The sequence below is a fragment of the Leopardus geoffroyi genome, chromosome C2, assembly GCF_018350155.1.
Source record: "Leopardus geoffroyi isolate Oge1 chromosome C2, O.geoffroyi_Oge1_pat1.0, whole genome shotgun sequence".
Taxonomy (NCBI): domain Eukaryota; kingdom Metazoa; phylum Chordata; class Mammalia; order Carnivora; family Felidae; genus Leopardus; species Leopardus geoffroyi.
The window spans coordinates 60,659,872-60,674,964 of NC_059333.1; the positions used below are offsets into that span (position 1 = coordinate 60,659,872).

Genomic DNA, 15,093 nt, shown 5'->3' on the forward strand with positions numbered 1-15,093 from the left:
CCAAAGGCTGCTATAAGGATGTAAAAGCTTTGCTTAGAGTTGAGGGAACAAACATGGGGCAACTTGTTCTTTGAAAGTGAGGTGGTGCAGTGTTAACAGAAGTTAGGTAGTTCTTATGTTTTTCAATTATTTGCTTCTTTTCCAAGGTGCAAAAAGACACAGGAAATTGGATTTTTCTTAGACAGTGTGGAAGGAGGGTATTGATATTAGCCCACCTGGGCAAGGAATGGAGATTCCCAGGGTTTAGTCATCAAAGACAGGAGAAGACGTGGGGCCTCCAGGCCAGATTTGGTAGAAAGGTGGGCAGGAGAAGACACGGGAGAGGGACAAAGCCAGGAAGACAGTGATCTGTCTCTTCCCTCTTCCACAATCTGCTCAGATGTTGAGTAAATTCCACTAAAACTTATTAATTGCTTAGTGTGAGTGGATTTCTTATAGAAATAGATGAAACTCAGCCTGGCTCTCAAGGGCACCTAGGGAAAATGAAAACCAATTTTTAGATGCAGGGGCCAGAGAAAAGGGACAGTAGGATATACCACCTTCAATTTTGAAAAGAAGGTGCAATGAGAATTGAAGTCCCACAGAGTTGAGAAAGGAAGAAAACAGGGAACCTTTCTAAAGTGGATTTAAGTTTCTAGAGCCAGAGGAATTATATGCCAGGAAATTGAAATAATGTGAAATAATAAAGGGGTTCTCAGAGCCTTTATCAGTAATCTATTGGTGAGTACAGCTAATGGAAGAAGTGCCTGAAGACTGAAGGCTTTTTACAAAGGGGAACACATTAGATTCTACCAACTATGGATCGGTGAGCCCTGACATCCATTCTACAGCAAATGATTAGCATAAGGTGAAGCCAATCATGGTATTACATTCCCTTTGCCAGGATGCATTGCAGAGTGCAACAGTGACTTAATCCTCATTAGGAAGACACAAGGGGAAGTCTGCTGGGGGTAACAGGCAAAGAAATGACACCAAGAGAAGGGTGGTTCTGCTGCTGGTAGACATTGTTGTGTTGGATAGGACTCCTGGAACTGCCCCATCATTACCTTGTACTCATGAGGTAGGGGATGAGGAGCCAGCTTGAGCACAAAGCCAGTACAGGTTTCCCCTGTATGTGAAAGTGGAGTGCTCCTATGAAACCTTTTGTAAGCCGAAGTGGAGTAAAGTGAAGAATCAATTACCATTAATTTATATGGAAAATTATTTGAGCATTCCCAGACCACCAAAATAACCTCTCAGGCCCTTTCTGATATCTTAGGACACACCTTGCTAGCAGATACACAAAACAAATCAAGATAAAGCACAGATGCTCACAGACACAGTTCAAAGCTCTGACAGCTTGATGCTGAGATGCTACATGTAGTTCCTGGGGAAGGAGCTTGGTGGGGTCACTCTGGCAACTCTGAATGCCTGCAGCCTCTATAATGGCTGGTTGCAACACAAACTCTGAATGCTATTTTTGCTTTTCACCTTTTTTCATAAAAGAGAAAATCCTTTTTGGATTTCTTTTGTTAGAAAAAATAGGTACTAATGTAGGTCTTTGTAAAAGCAAAGTGGCGTAACTTGAACTTTCAAGAAGCAGAGGATACCTGTACTCGGAGTTTAGCAGAGAGGTGAGCTAGAAAGAACCTAAATCAATGATGACATTGATAAACCACTGAATCTGCCAACCTGAAGCTCATACTACCTATAGTGTTCTTCCTAAGTGGTAACAGTAAACTTTCTAATTAAGGCAATTTGAGACCGGGTTTTCTGCCAGTTGGGGCAAAGAAATTGTAACTGATACAATGGCATATGCTGATTTCAACAAAACATTTTACAGATATTTTTATAGTGTCCTTGATATAAAACTAACTTGGGGCTGGACACAACAACTGCAAGTATATTTGTGGACTGTTGAAAGCGTGGTTATAACCTATGCAAGTCCTAAAAACATTGTTTGGCTCTGAGGATTGAAGCCTCATTTGTTTTATAAATAACTTGACATCAGCCCCTTTGATATCTTCAAAGCCAGTCTAAGACAGAAGATAGAGTTAAAATTCAAAGTGACTTCATATGCTGGAATGCTATGATAAAAGCAACAAGTTGAATAAAGGACAAATACAAGGTCCAGTACTGGCTCCAAAAATCTAGGACCCATATTAGGACACAGAAGTTCAAGACTTTAATGGAAGACATCTGGGAACTTTAGGTGAGCATGGATAGTGGATGCTCTTCTCTGCTGCCTAGATTTCCCTTTCTAAGCTAAGGCAACAGTTGCCCCAGTTGTGGGGTGTATTGGTGGCTAATGGCCAGTGGCTTTCAGCTGAATCCCTCTCCAGACATGGTCCTCAGCCGAAGAGAGCTGTGTCCCTCACTTCCCAAGTTGGGCCTCCTCCTTGGAGATAGCTGCTTTACATACTTGATCAATATGTGTATATAAAGGCCCATGTACCTAAGGGTAGGAAAAATCTGAAGGGCCATCTCAGATCCAGAAAACCATATGTGATCTTCTAAAGCCCTTGTTACAATTGAATCAGAGTGACTTGGGCCAGGACCTGGTAAAGCCTATGGTACAGGAAATATCATTGGTAGGAAAAAATACCCTGTAGATTTTATGGCAAGCCTTAACAGGAAAATCCAAAAAGACCCCTAAGATTCAGAAGTGAGCCAAGCTACCTGTAGCAGGGTACTATATCCCTTTCGAAAAATAACTCTTGGTGTGCTACTGGTTCTTGGTAGAAACAGAGAAGCTGATGATGTGATATCAAGTGTTTATGCAGCCAGAACTACCCATCATAAGTTTTGTCAGACCCCCAACAACAATCAAAAGGAAAAAAGTTGTACATCTGGGATCAAGTATGAGCATAGCCAGAGATAAATAATAAACTGCATGATTGGTGGCCCAGACTTCTATGTCACTCACCACCCTTGCACTGATACCTCACCCTTAGCTCATATTTATGGGTACCATGGGGTGAGAGGAAAAGCTGAATTTGGTTTATGAATAGGTAAGATCAATATGTGGTTGAAAAACTAAGTAGACTATTGCTGTACTTCATGGGTGCAACTCCACTCAGGGATGTCTCTGAAAGATAGGGATGAAAGGAATTCTTCCTAGTGGACAAAGCCTCAGGCAGCATGCCTGTCAAGAGAAATATTTTGAGGTAATAATATATATATATCACTAAAGGGCAGTAATGAATGACTTGGACAGTTAACTCTACACAACCTAGGAAACAGAATGTCTTAGCTAGTCGATGCCAGCCAACTTCTATCAATGCTGGCACAGTAGGCACATTAAGGGATGAGCAGGTAAGAAATGGACTCACCATCCTAGAAAGGCTGATTGATCTTGATCATCAGGAGAAGGTAGTTCTGCTCTTACATAAGGGAGACAGAAAAGAATACTCCCTTGCCCAAGGCCCCTGGGTGGCTCAGTCATTTAGACATCTGACTCTTGATATTGGCTTAGGTCATAATCTCAGCATTCGTGAGACCAAACCCTGTCTGACTCTGCACTGACAGTGTGGAGTCTGCTTGAGATTCTCTCTCCCTCTCTCTACCCTTCCCCTGCTTGCTCTCTCTCTCTCAAAATAAATAAACATTAAAAAAAAGAAGAAGAAGAAGAAACAGACCTTAAAGAATACTCCCTTGCTCAATATCAGTGGTAAGGGACAAATACAACAAACATGGCCTGAGAAATGGTGGCAAGGGTGAAGGTTATGTGTGGCCTCAAAACATGGGCTCCCACTTGCCAAGGCTTATCTAATTACTGCTGCTATTGAATATCCAGCTTCCTAGTAACAGACACCTGCACTGAGCTCCCAAAAAGGCTCCAACTCTTGAAAAGATCAACCAGCTTCTTAATGGCAAGTTAAATACAATGGGCATTTCCACAGTGTGATTCATCCTGATAGAAATTGACTGGAATCAACTAATATTCCAATATGGACTTCTCCTTCCTACTCAGACAACCTTAGCCAGACAGTGCTTATGTAGCGTTTGATCCACTGGAATAGAATTGCATCAGACCAAGATAATTGCTTATATCAATGGAGGTATGGCCATGTGCACATAACAATGAGATCCACTGCTTCTTTTACATATTACACCTCCCAGAAGCTGCTGGCCTAATGGAATGTGCAGTAGCTTTTTGCATGTACAACTGAAGCATCTGCTTGGAGCTGATATTCTGATGATGGAGCACCAGCCTTCAGACACAAGATACACTCCAAATCAAAGACCATTAATGGTGCTGACCCCATCAGTGGAATGCATGGATCTAGGAAACAAAAAATGGAAATAGAAGTGCCCCCGCCTAATGTTATTTTCCCTGACGCACTTGAGGGTCAGGGAAATTTTGTACTTCTTGTCTCTGTGCTTCTGGACTCTGCAGATTTAGAGGTCCTTGCTCTTCTTTTTTTTTTTTTTTAAGTAACTTTATTGAGGCATATTTTACATAGCATGTAATTCACCCACTTCAAGTTCATAATTCAATGTTTTTTAGTAAGTTCACCAAGTTGTACAACCATCACAATAAATCCATTTTAAAATGTTTGTGTTATCCCAATAATATTCTCATGCCCATTTACTATTAATCCCCATTCCCACCCTCTTCCCCAGGCAACCACTAATCTACTCTCTGTATAAGTTTGCCTTTTCTGGACATTTTATATAAATGGAATCCTACAATATATAGTCTCTTGCTGCTTGCTTCTTCCACTTAGTAAAAGCTTCTGAGACTTATCTGTGTCATAGTATGTGTCATTAGTTTGTTACTTTTCATTGTTGAACAGTATTTTGTTGTATGGATACACCACATTTTGTCTATCCATTCACTAATTGAAGGACATTTGGGTTATTTCCAACTTTTGGCTATTATGAATAATGCTGTAAAGAACAGTAATGTGCAGGTCATTGTGTGAATGTTTGTTTTCATTTCTTTTGGGTAGATGTCCAGGAGCAGAATCACCAGATGATATGGTAAATCTATGTTTAACTTTTTAAGGGACTGTCAAAACATTTTCCAAAGTGACTGCATCATTTTACATTCTCATCAGCAATGTATAAGGATCCCCATTTCTCTACCCACTCTCCAACTTTTGTTATTATCTTTTTTTTTTTTATTTTGTAGCCATTTTTGATGACTAATAATGATCATCTTTTTTATGTGTCTATAGGTAATTTTTAAATCTTTTTTACTAAAATGTCCATTAACATATTAAGCTTTTTTGGGGGGTGGGGTTAGGTGATTGAATTGTTTGTCTTATTGAATTGTAAAAGTTCTTTGTACATTTTTTTTTTTTTAAGTAAACTCTATGCCCCAGTGTGGAACTCACAACCCTGACTGAGATCAAGAGTCACATGCTGAGCCACCTGAGCCAACCAGGCATCCTCTTTATATTCTGGATACAGTCCTTTATCAGATATGTGTCTTGCAAATATTTTGCAAGCCAGTCTTATTGTTTCTAAATGGTGTCTATGACATGCAAAGTTTTGAGTTTTCATAAGTCCCATTTACCTTTTCTTTCTTTTTTATGGTGTTTGTAATGTCATATCTAAAAAATCTTTGCCTATGTTAAGGTCTCAAAGATTCTTACCTACATTTCCTTTTTAAAGTTTTATTGTTTAGCTCTTATATTTAATTTTATAATCCATTTTGAATTAATTTTTGGGTATAGCATGAGGTTGGGCCTAAATTTATGTTTTTGCATGTAAATATCTAATTATCCTAGCACTATTTGTTTAAAAGGCTCTCCTTTCCTCAATGGAAAATCAAAAGGATTTGTTTTTAGACTTTTGATTCTGTTCCATTGATCTATATAACTATACTATGCCAATTCCATACTCTTGATAACTGTAGCTTTTTAGTAAGTTTTGAAATTGGAAAGTAAACATTCTCCAACTTTGTCCTTCTTTTCAAAAATTATTTTAGCTGCTCTGGATTGTTTGCATTCCCATATAAATTTCACAATCTGCTTATAAGTTTCTGGGAGAAAAAAAAAAGATTTGTTGGACTTTTGAGAAGGATTGCATTACATACATAGATCAATTTAGAGAGAATTGCCATCTAAACAATGTTGAGTCTTCCAATCAAAGAACATGGAGCCTCTAGGTCCTGTTCTTTTTTATATTTTTTAAATTAAAAAAATATGAAGGTCAAATTCACATAACATAAAATTTACCATTTCAAAGTGAGCAATTCAGTGGCATTTAGTACCTCTATCTGTTGTGAGACACTTTTTCTGTCTAGTTCCAAACATTTTCATCACTCTGAAAGAAATCATACATCCATTAAGCAGTTAGTCCCCATACCTTCTTCTCCCACCTTTGGAAACCACCGATCTATTTTTATCTCTATGGATTTAACTATTCTAAATATCATAAAATATGTGACCTTTTGTGTCTGGCTTCTTCTACTTAGCATATTGTTTTTGAGGTTCATCTACATTGTAGCATGTACCAGTACTTCATTCCTTTTCATGGCTGAATAACATTCCATTGTATGGATATACCACAATTCATTTATGCATTTGTGTGTTGATGGCCATTTGGATTCTTTCCAAATTTTTGGCTATTATGAGTAGTGTTTCTATGAACATTTCTATGCAAGTTTTTTTTTTTTTTTTAAAGACTTGTTTTCAAGTCTTTGGGATATACACCGGAGTGAAATTGCTGGATCATGAAGTAATGCTACGTTTAACTTTTTGAGGTAAAGATCCTTGCTCTTAAAGGAGAAATATGTCTAGTAGGGGATGAAAATCCCATTAAGCTTTAAGTTATGTCTTTCACCTAGTCATTTGGAGCTCCTTGTGCTGGGAGACCAACAGATAAGAGATGGAGCATCCTGGCAAAGATAACTGAATCCTGATAAGGAGAAGTTAAGGATGTTGTTACACAATGAGGACAGGGAAGAATACATTTGGTGCCTGTATGGTCCACTAAAGTGTCTCTTTGTCTTCCTTTGTTTAATTTTGCCAATATATGGATAAGTGTAGCAGCCATGGTCTGAGAAAGTTACAATATCCCTCAGGGTCACTCCATCAGATTTGTCCCTAGACCAGTAGAGTGCTAATCAGTAGTGAGGGGCATCTAGAATAGATGATGGAAGAAGACAACAATGAGAATTATTTTGGCACTGAGACCAGTTGGTTTGACAGAGATTACAGTCCGTCCCACTCAACTTCCACAGAAAGAGAGACCAACTAGATTCCCGATGAAGCTGCTTCTAGAATTTATCATATAAAGAAAGTGGAACCAAATGGCATTTAGTGTATGCTGTGGTATGCACCCAGATCTCCCCTTCAGGATTGAGGAATTTCTTCCCCCAGTTGCCAGGAGTGTTGACAATGAGAGCTTTCAACTGCAGAGAGCCTCCTTGCCTAATGCACGTCTCTTTCCCAGGGATGGTCCACATCCAACTTCTGGCTGGGGCCATAAAAGTCCCTGCTCGCTGAGAAATCCCAGAAAGACTAAGTTCCTTGTATGACTGCATCACAGTTCAACTCCTCCTTCTGCTGAATCTGACTTCTAACTTGCTTTACATATAGGTGTTGATCCCTAAGGCATATCCCATCGAAGTTATCTATTCAGCATGCAAATCTCCTTCTTAGGATTTCAATAGGAGCCCTAAGAGTCTGTGTAATTTTTGGGGTCATTAAAAATAGAATATTTGAATTATGCAGAAATGAGTCCATAGCACTCTGAACTGGTTAAATAAATGGCATTTAGAAGATTGTATTCTATCTGGTGCCGTATATTTTAAGGGAAACACTAACAACATAGCTACATCCAGAAGAAATCAATGAAGATGGAAAGTGTAAGAAAATGTTACCTGGAGTAGAAAAAGGAATTGAGACTTTGGTGAACTGTCTTAATCCCACAATGACAGTCATTGGGAAGATGGAATAGAAGTTTCTGTGCTGGAGGAGGGAACAGGTGTGCAAAGATAGATTTTATAAGACAGATTTTGGTTGAAAGGAGGGAGAAATTTTCTGAAAGATAACCTGTCACTTGTCTTGGGGAGAAGTGATCCAGTTTCTTAATATGGCTGGATGATCATGGGTCAGAGATGTTAGAATTTCTGCAATAAGTTGGAGACTGGGCTAAAGTCCCTTCCAACTTCCAAATCCCATGATTTTAGGTTGTGATAAATGGAAGCTTTTCAGGGGTCTTTAATATAGAATCTTATGGAATCTGTAAACCATAATGCAGGTTAACTTAACTCTATTATGTGAAGTTTTCTTAGAAGGAAAATACTGTCCTTTACCTTAGCCCATCTGCAATGGTGCTAAATGGGGTAGGAGAAGTACATGATATTCCCTCAGCTTTCCTTAGCCCCAGTGGGTTTGCTGTTGAATTCCTTTTTATTTTATTTTATTTTATTTTATTTTATTTTGTTAAGACAGTGAGAAACAACTAAGGATGTTCTTTGAACAGTTTTGACTTTTATTAATAAGCATGTTTGTAGGTTTTTAGGCCTCAGAAGATAATTTATGCCCTTCTAGAATTATTTTTAGCTTGTCTTATCATAGCTTAGGAATCCAGATTTACCACTTTTACTGATAACAAAGTTAAGCACCAGGAAGTTTGCAGAATTGACTCAGGCCACTAAAGAGACTATATGCCAAGGCTGGAATCTAACCTCATATTTTAAGTGACAGAGCTTTTGTGAATTTCCACAAGTCATCCAAATTCCAAGTCCTCTTGCCTTCCAGATCACTTTCACCATATTTTATGGATTGATTTGTGTTCCCTCAAAAAGGTATTTTGAGGTTCTAACCCCCAGAACCTGTAAATGTAAACTTATTTTGAAATAGGGTCTTTGCAGATATAATCAAATTAAGATTGGATTAGGGAAGGATCTAATTCGATGACTTATAAGAAGAGGGAAACTTGAACACAGACATACAGCAAGAGAACTCCATGTGAAGAAGGAGGAGAGATTGGTGTTACTCTGCCCCACTTAGGGACATTAAGGATTGCTGGTAACATCAAGATCTAGGAGGAGGCTAAGAATGATCTTCCCCTACAGCCTTCAGAGAGCATGGCTCTGTCAACACCTTGATTTTGGACTTGGAGCTTCCAGAACCATGAGATAAATCTCTGTTGTGTTAAGCCACACAGTTTGTGGTCATTTGATACGGCAGCCCTAGGAAACTAATGCTCTGTATCCAGTGTGCTTCTCTCAGGAAAAAAGAGATGGAGTAAGAAGAAAAGCTGTTAGGATCATGAGAAGCAAAGATGGAAAGTCTTGAGGAATATCTGTGTTCTGATCCTCATTCCCTGGCCAGGAGAGGAACAGAGGCCCCAAGGTCACCTTTAGCAAGCACATATCTGCCATTAGCCTGGCATCAGATCACTCTATACTTGGGCACATGGCTGGATGAGCAGGGAAAGGGTGTGCTGTTAGGGACTAGCCATTTGCCTAACAACTTCACTACAAATCCAGCCAAGTATCCTGGGAACATTTAGGGAATAAAAGACAAGAGAAAAATCAGATTTCATGTGGGAGGCTGAACAGATTGTGCCTGATAGCATGAGACAATTAGAGAATCAGCAAAGAGAAAGAAAGATGGGCTGTGAACCAGATAGCAATGATAAAAATAGCTGCTTAGGGGGATGATGATGATGATGATGATGAAGATGATAATAATATCAATGATAATAATCTCTCACATTTGTTAGAGCTTATCGTTGTCAAACACTTCTAATTCATAATGTAGTCTAATCTTCGTCTAGTGAGTAAGGCCATTGGGATGGGTGGGGCAAGATGTCCCAGGACTTGTGCTTGGCACAGACTCCTAGGTTCTGCCTCTGCTAGTGTGTGCAACAGAGCAGGGCTGACATCGGCATCACCCTCCACTGAATCTCCGTGTCAGGAGGTAGTCATGGAAACTCACTTCCCTCCTAAGCTGATGAGGAGAGAATTAGGTAGAAAGGAGGAATCAAGTTAATTGCCTGTCATCCCCTCTCTGCTCTTTGTGTGTTGACTCAAATTAAGCTTTTTCAGCTTTCTGATATCAGCAGATACCAAAGGATGGGAGCACAGGCCTGGGAGTCAGGACCTGCTGGAAACAGCCAGTTCTGAGCAAATCCCTTAACCTTTCTGCTCCTCTGTTTAGTTCTGACCCAAGCATTCAGGAAGACAAATCTCTTTGCTTGACCCCCTCGATTTCTGACCCAAACTCTCTGAACTGCCTTAATTTTAACCATCTCTGATTCTACATCCATTCAGCCAGCCATTTCTCCACTTGTATAGAAAAGAGCAAAGAATTCAAATTGAATTTTGCATTTATTGAAATTCACTGTAGCACAGAGGGAAGTAATTAAATAAGTCAGTTAAGTAAGTCGTCTGTAATGTGTGTTGCCCACATGGAGGGAAGTGGGGGAAAGATCTAGAGGTTTTCTGCAAGTTGTATCACCACCTGCTCAGTTACCACCTAAGCAGAGCTGGAGGAGGTCTCCAAAGATGAGGCCCTTTCCTTTCCTGCCCTATGGCCTCTTCTCTACAGCCAGAGGGAATTATTTGAGATGCCTTGAATGCTTCTTCCTTGTTTACATCTTTAGCCCTTCAAAGGTTTTCTCTGCCTGGTACACCGTTCCTACTTTTTAATTATGTCTTAACTCTGACAATACTTGTCTGGGAAGACTTGTTAGGGCTGAATATTGAACTTCCAAACACTATATGAATTCTTTTTACTATAGACAAAAAGTAGGTCATTGGTATATGCATAAGTTAGGCTTTCCCAGTGTGCTACAAGCTTCTGGGGGCAGGGACCTTGTCTTCCTTGATGATGTTTCCCAGCACTAACACCATGCCTGGCACACAGAAGGTGATAAATCAACATTTATTTATTTATTGAATAAGTGATTGATTTAGTACATGAGCAATGAAAGTAGTGTTAGAGGATATGTGCTAGGAAAAGGAAATATTTACTTATGATCTAGAGTTGAATGTTGGTTGCAATCTATCTGGATTTCCACGCTTATTTGCATTTCACCCAAACAGTATGGGAAGCTCTGAGGCTTCATTAGGCCCCAGAACAGGTTTGCCCTCAACAACTCTGCTCTGCTTCATTCAGGGCAACATTTCTCCTGCAATTTTTGGCCATGCTGGCTCTGAGAGTGCAAAGCTCTGAGGTTAAGTGCTGGTTCATAGTGGGAACTATAGAGGTTGAGGTGGTAGAATGAAGAATCCCAAGATGAAGAGGCTGAAGGGAGTGTTTGGGATTCCCTTAGAAAGCTCTGCCTGGATCAGAAGAAAATTCTGGGAAGGGAATGTTGTCTCAGATTAGAGATAAGAGACACTGTCTAGGAGAAAAGAAGCCTCTCAGCTTAATGGTGAAGGTGACAGTATGACTTTCTCCTTGTATCTATATGGAGTTTATAGTTTTTATAGAAGAGTTCAGTATATTTGACTGCGTGTCTGTCATTAGCCAACTGTGGGACAATAGTTCTGGACTTGAGTTTCCTTTTGTACAAATGAAGGAGAGAGTAGAAACAAATACTCTCTAAATTCTGTTGCATGATTTTATAAAAACAGATTATGAATTTCCTGGGTGACTGTTTTAGAAATTGAACATGGCAGGAGAGTGAGAGCAATGCCTCGGGCTGGGTTCTTCAGGAATTTTAGGGGTGGCAGTGGGTCAGGTAGGCTGAAGCTCTCCCAGCGATCTTTGTCCCATTCTTTTCTCCCTTTTTCTCCCACCCATTTACCTCTCTGGTGGAAGGCAGTGTGTCATAGTAGTTAGTTGTATGGGCTTGCGAAGCAGGTAGAAGTATATTCAAATCCCAGCTCTGGGGGTGCCTAGGTGGCTCAGTCAGTTGAGTGTCTGACTTTGGTTCAGGTCATGATCTCACGGTTCTTTGAGGTTGAGCCCTGCAACAGGCTCACTGATGTCAGCACAGAGTCTGCTTAGGATCCTCTATCTCCCTCTCTCTGCTCCTCTCCCATTCCCCGCCCCTGTCAAAAATAAACAAACATTAAAAAAAAAAAAAAAAATCCCAGCTCTGCCACTATGTATAACCTGAGGCAAATTTCTTGACTTCCCTTAGCCTCAATTTCCTCACCTACAAAACTGAGTTTATCTTCTTAAGGTTATCATAAAGTTTTAATGATGTAAGGTTTTCGATGTAAGGAAGGATACACAATATTTGCTATTCATTCTTCCTCATAAATATATTAGTGCTGATGTGGCCTATGTTTTTATTTTTAGTACTCTAATTTTGACATGGAATTTTATTAATTTTAACCCACTATCCTACTTGTTTTCTGTTTATTATGCATGGGAAAATCTAGGAATCATGTACTTTTACTTCTTCAGATATGTAACTGTCTCAGTCCCCAGTTCTGCTTGCACCATAAACCTACTGAGCTAGATGGTATAAGGTACAAGAACTAGTGGGCACACAAAATTTTTCCACTGAGTTAAAATATAAATACTGATATACACAACAACATGTTAAAAATGCTGGCATTAAAAGCATTCAGGAGTAACAGGTAACTAAGTCACTGGGGATATATATTTCCTTCTTATACACTTAAGGGTTAGAGGAATAAAGATTGGGCAAAGGAAGCCTTGGATTCTTTGTAAAGTTCTTGTGCACTTTAAAGCTTTACCAGCACTGGGACACCTGGGTGGCTTAGTCCGTTAAGCGTCCAACTCTTCATTTCAGCTCAGGTTATAATCTCACGGTTCGTGGGTTCCAGCCCTGCGTCGGGCTCCGTGCTGACATCAGGGAGCCTGCTTGGGATTCTTTTTCTCTCTGACCCTCCACCATTTATGCATGCTCTCTTTCTCTCTGTCTCTTTCAAAATAAATAAATAAACTTCTAATAAAAAAAAAAGTAAAATATTACCAGGATTGCTGTGGACATCTGTCATGCCTGTGCACTAACAGCTCTTAACAGTAAATTTATTGAAGTTCGATATGATAACACTTCATAAATTATCTGTAAATTGTATCTTGATTCTGTAGTCAATAAGAAATAGCTTCTGTAGGTGAACAGGTAGTGGTGAGAATATTCAAGTTCCTTCTAAATGCAATTTTGAATGACATCGACACATTATTTTTATAATGCCTTTAATTTCAGTTGTTGGAGTGGTCACGTTCAGATTCTGCACTAGGCCTTTATAAAGACTGTCCGTGTGCTGTCTTTGGACAGCTACATGCCTGGTGCCCTCAGTTCTGAGGTCTACTGGCAGTCTAGGGGAGTCTCTTCCATGCTCACAAATGAACAAACATAGGAGCAGGTGGTGGGATCCTTGAGGGCAGGAGCTGTTTTATTCAGTCATATATCCAGAGCCTGAGAGGTGACCGGCACTTTGTAGACACTTAGGACTTACTGGGTTTAGGGTCTGAAAGTATTGGGTCTCTGTTAAGCAGGAGATGAAGATGCCTGGGAATAAAAAGTTTATAGCATTATGAAAAGCATATCTGAGGCATGTTATGAACTGCATGGTTTAAAGTGATATTACAGTGGGAACCATCATTCCTTTTCCACTTAACAACCTCATCCTGAATTACTCTGAGGTTGAGTCTCTGGGATTATGGGAATGGAGTCAAAGGGTCTTCTTAGCTAGAGCTACAATACAGGGGTAACAAGGTTTGAAAGGAAGCCCATGTCCCAATGTGGGACAATGTCTTCCTCAGGGCGAGGAATTTTCCTCACCAAATGCAGCCAGATTCTACAGAGAGGTAGAAGCACTGGCCTTGTCCTTATAGTTCAGGATACAATGAACCAAAGGAATGACCAAAAGGGTGTTGGCCCACAAAAGTACAGGGTCAGCCTGATAGTTTAATTATAGGCTCGAAGGAAGAGAGACTGGCTGTTTTGCAAGATGGTTTACTGGCTGAGATTTCAAGGACCCCTGGCGAGTTGACAATTATGAGATCTGTTCATTTTTCCTTCACTGTGATGAATCATGCCTCGGATGACAATTTGGTGTGTGTGTGTGTTTGTGTGTGTGTGTGTATAGAGTCGAGTCACGTTTTATCAGCTTCTCTCTGAATTATTGCTTATCATTCAGGGACCTCCCAAGCACTTGAAAATTTACAGGATGAAGTCAGAGTTTTAGCTGGGGAGGTAGAACATTCTGTTTAGGAAGAAGCAGTTGGTTACACCTGCTACTCAGGGATGTCCTGGCTCCAGGAATCCTCCTACCCCATGCCAGAGAACATAGCACAGTCTTTCTCAGCAGGCCCTGGCCAGTTGCCCAGTGGCCTGGTAGCTAAAGGTGGGCACAGCGAGTATGTTCTCCTCTCCTTCAGCAAGACAGGATCTTGAGGAAAGCTTTACGGAACTCAACATTGAAGGTGGTATAGATCACAGGGTTGAGGGCACTGTTCACGTAGCCCAGCCACGTGGTGGCGCTGTAAAGCTCTGGGGACACATGGCAGACTTGGCAGTGGGTATTGAGAACGTGGGTCAAAAAGAAGGGCAGCCAGCAGACAATGAAGGTCCCTGGGTTACAAAGGAAGAGAGAAATTGGGTAAGGGGTTTGCTTACTCTTTCTGTTATAACAATGAAAATGACTCATGGTTGTTTGTTATCTGCCAGCGGCTATGCTGGAATTTTACATACCCGTTTATTTGTATACCAACCCTATGAAGTAGGTGTGATTAGCCACTTTTTTGGCGGGGGTGGTGAGAAAACTACATGCTTACATCTTTGATTCATCTCAGGCCTTTGTTCCTAAATCAGTTTTCTAGTTTGCTATTTAGGTAGCTCTTTACCAGTCTTTTCTACTTCTCAATTCAATTCAAATGTTTATTTAATGTCTAGCTGTGCGAGACCTGATCCTAGGCACTGATAGGGAAGAAGACCTTAAAGACATGACTGACAGTTCCTGCTGTTGAGATTACATCTAGATGTTCTCTCAAAGTCCCTAAGATATGAAAAAGTGAGGTTTGTCAGTGACAATGAACAGAATAAATTGCCTTCACTAACTCTATATGGTACCTGTGACTTATTGATTTTTTTCTTAATTTAAATAAATCCTCTATTTTTCTCCTATAATGACTAACCCTGATTTTATTCATAACCGGAAACTTGGTAAATACAGAAATGTGAAGGAAGGAAAATAACCATCCACCACTCAAAGACAAT

The 15,093-nt window shown here is 40.0% G+C and overlaps 1 protein-coding gene across 1 annotated transcript in view; it reads right to left on the reverse strand.

Annotated features, from left to right (window-relative positions):
- Positions 1-13,089: 13,089 nt before the first annotated feature.
- DRD3 (dopamine receptor D3) overlaps positions 13,090-15,093 on the reverse strand; it is a 42,030-nt gene continuing 40,026 nt past the window's right edge. The window contains exon 8 of the mRNA XM_045502105.1: positions 13,090-14,448. Coding sequence (XP_045358061.1) covers positions 14,252-14,448 — 197 coding nt within the window. The 3' untranslated portion in view covers positions 13,090-14,251. The remainder of the gene's footprint in view (positions 14,449-15,093) is intronic.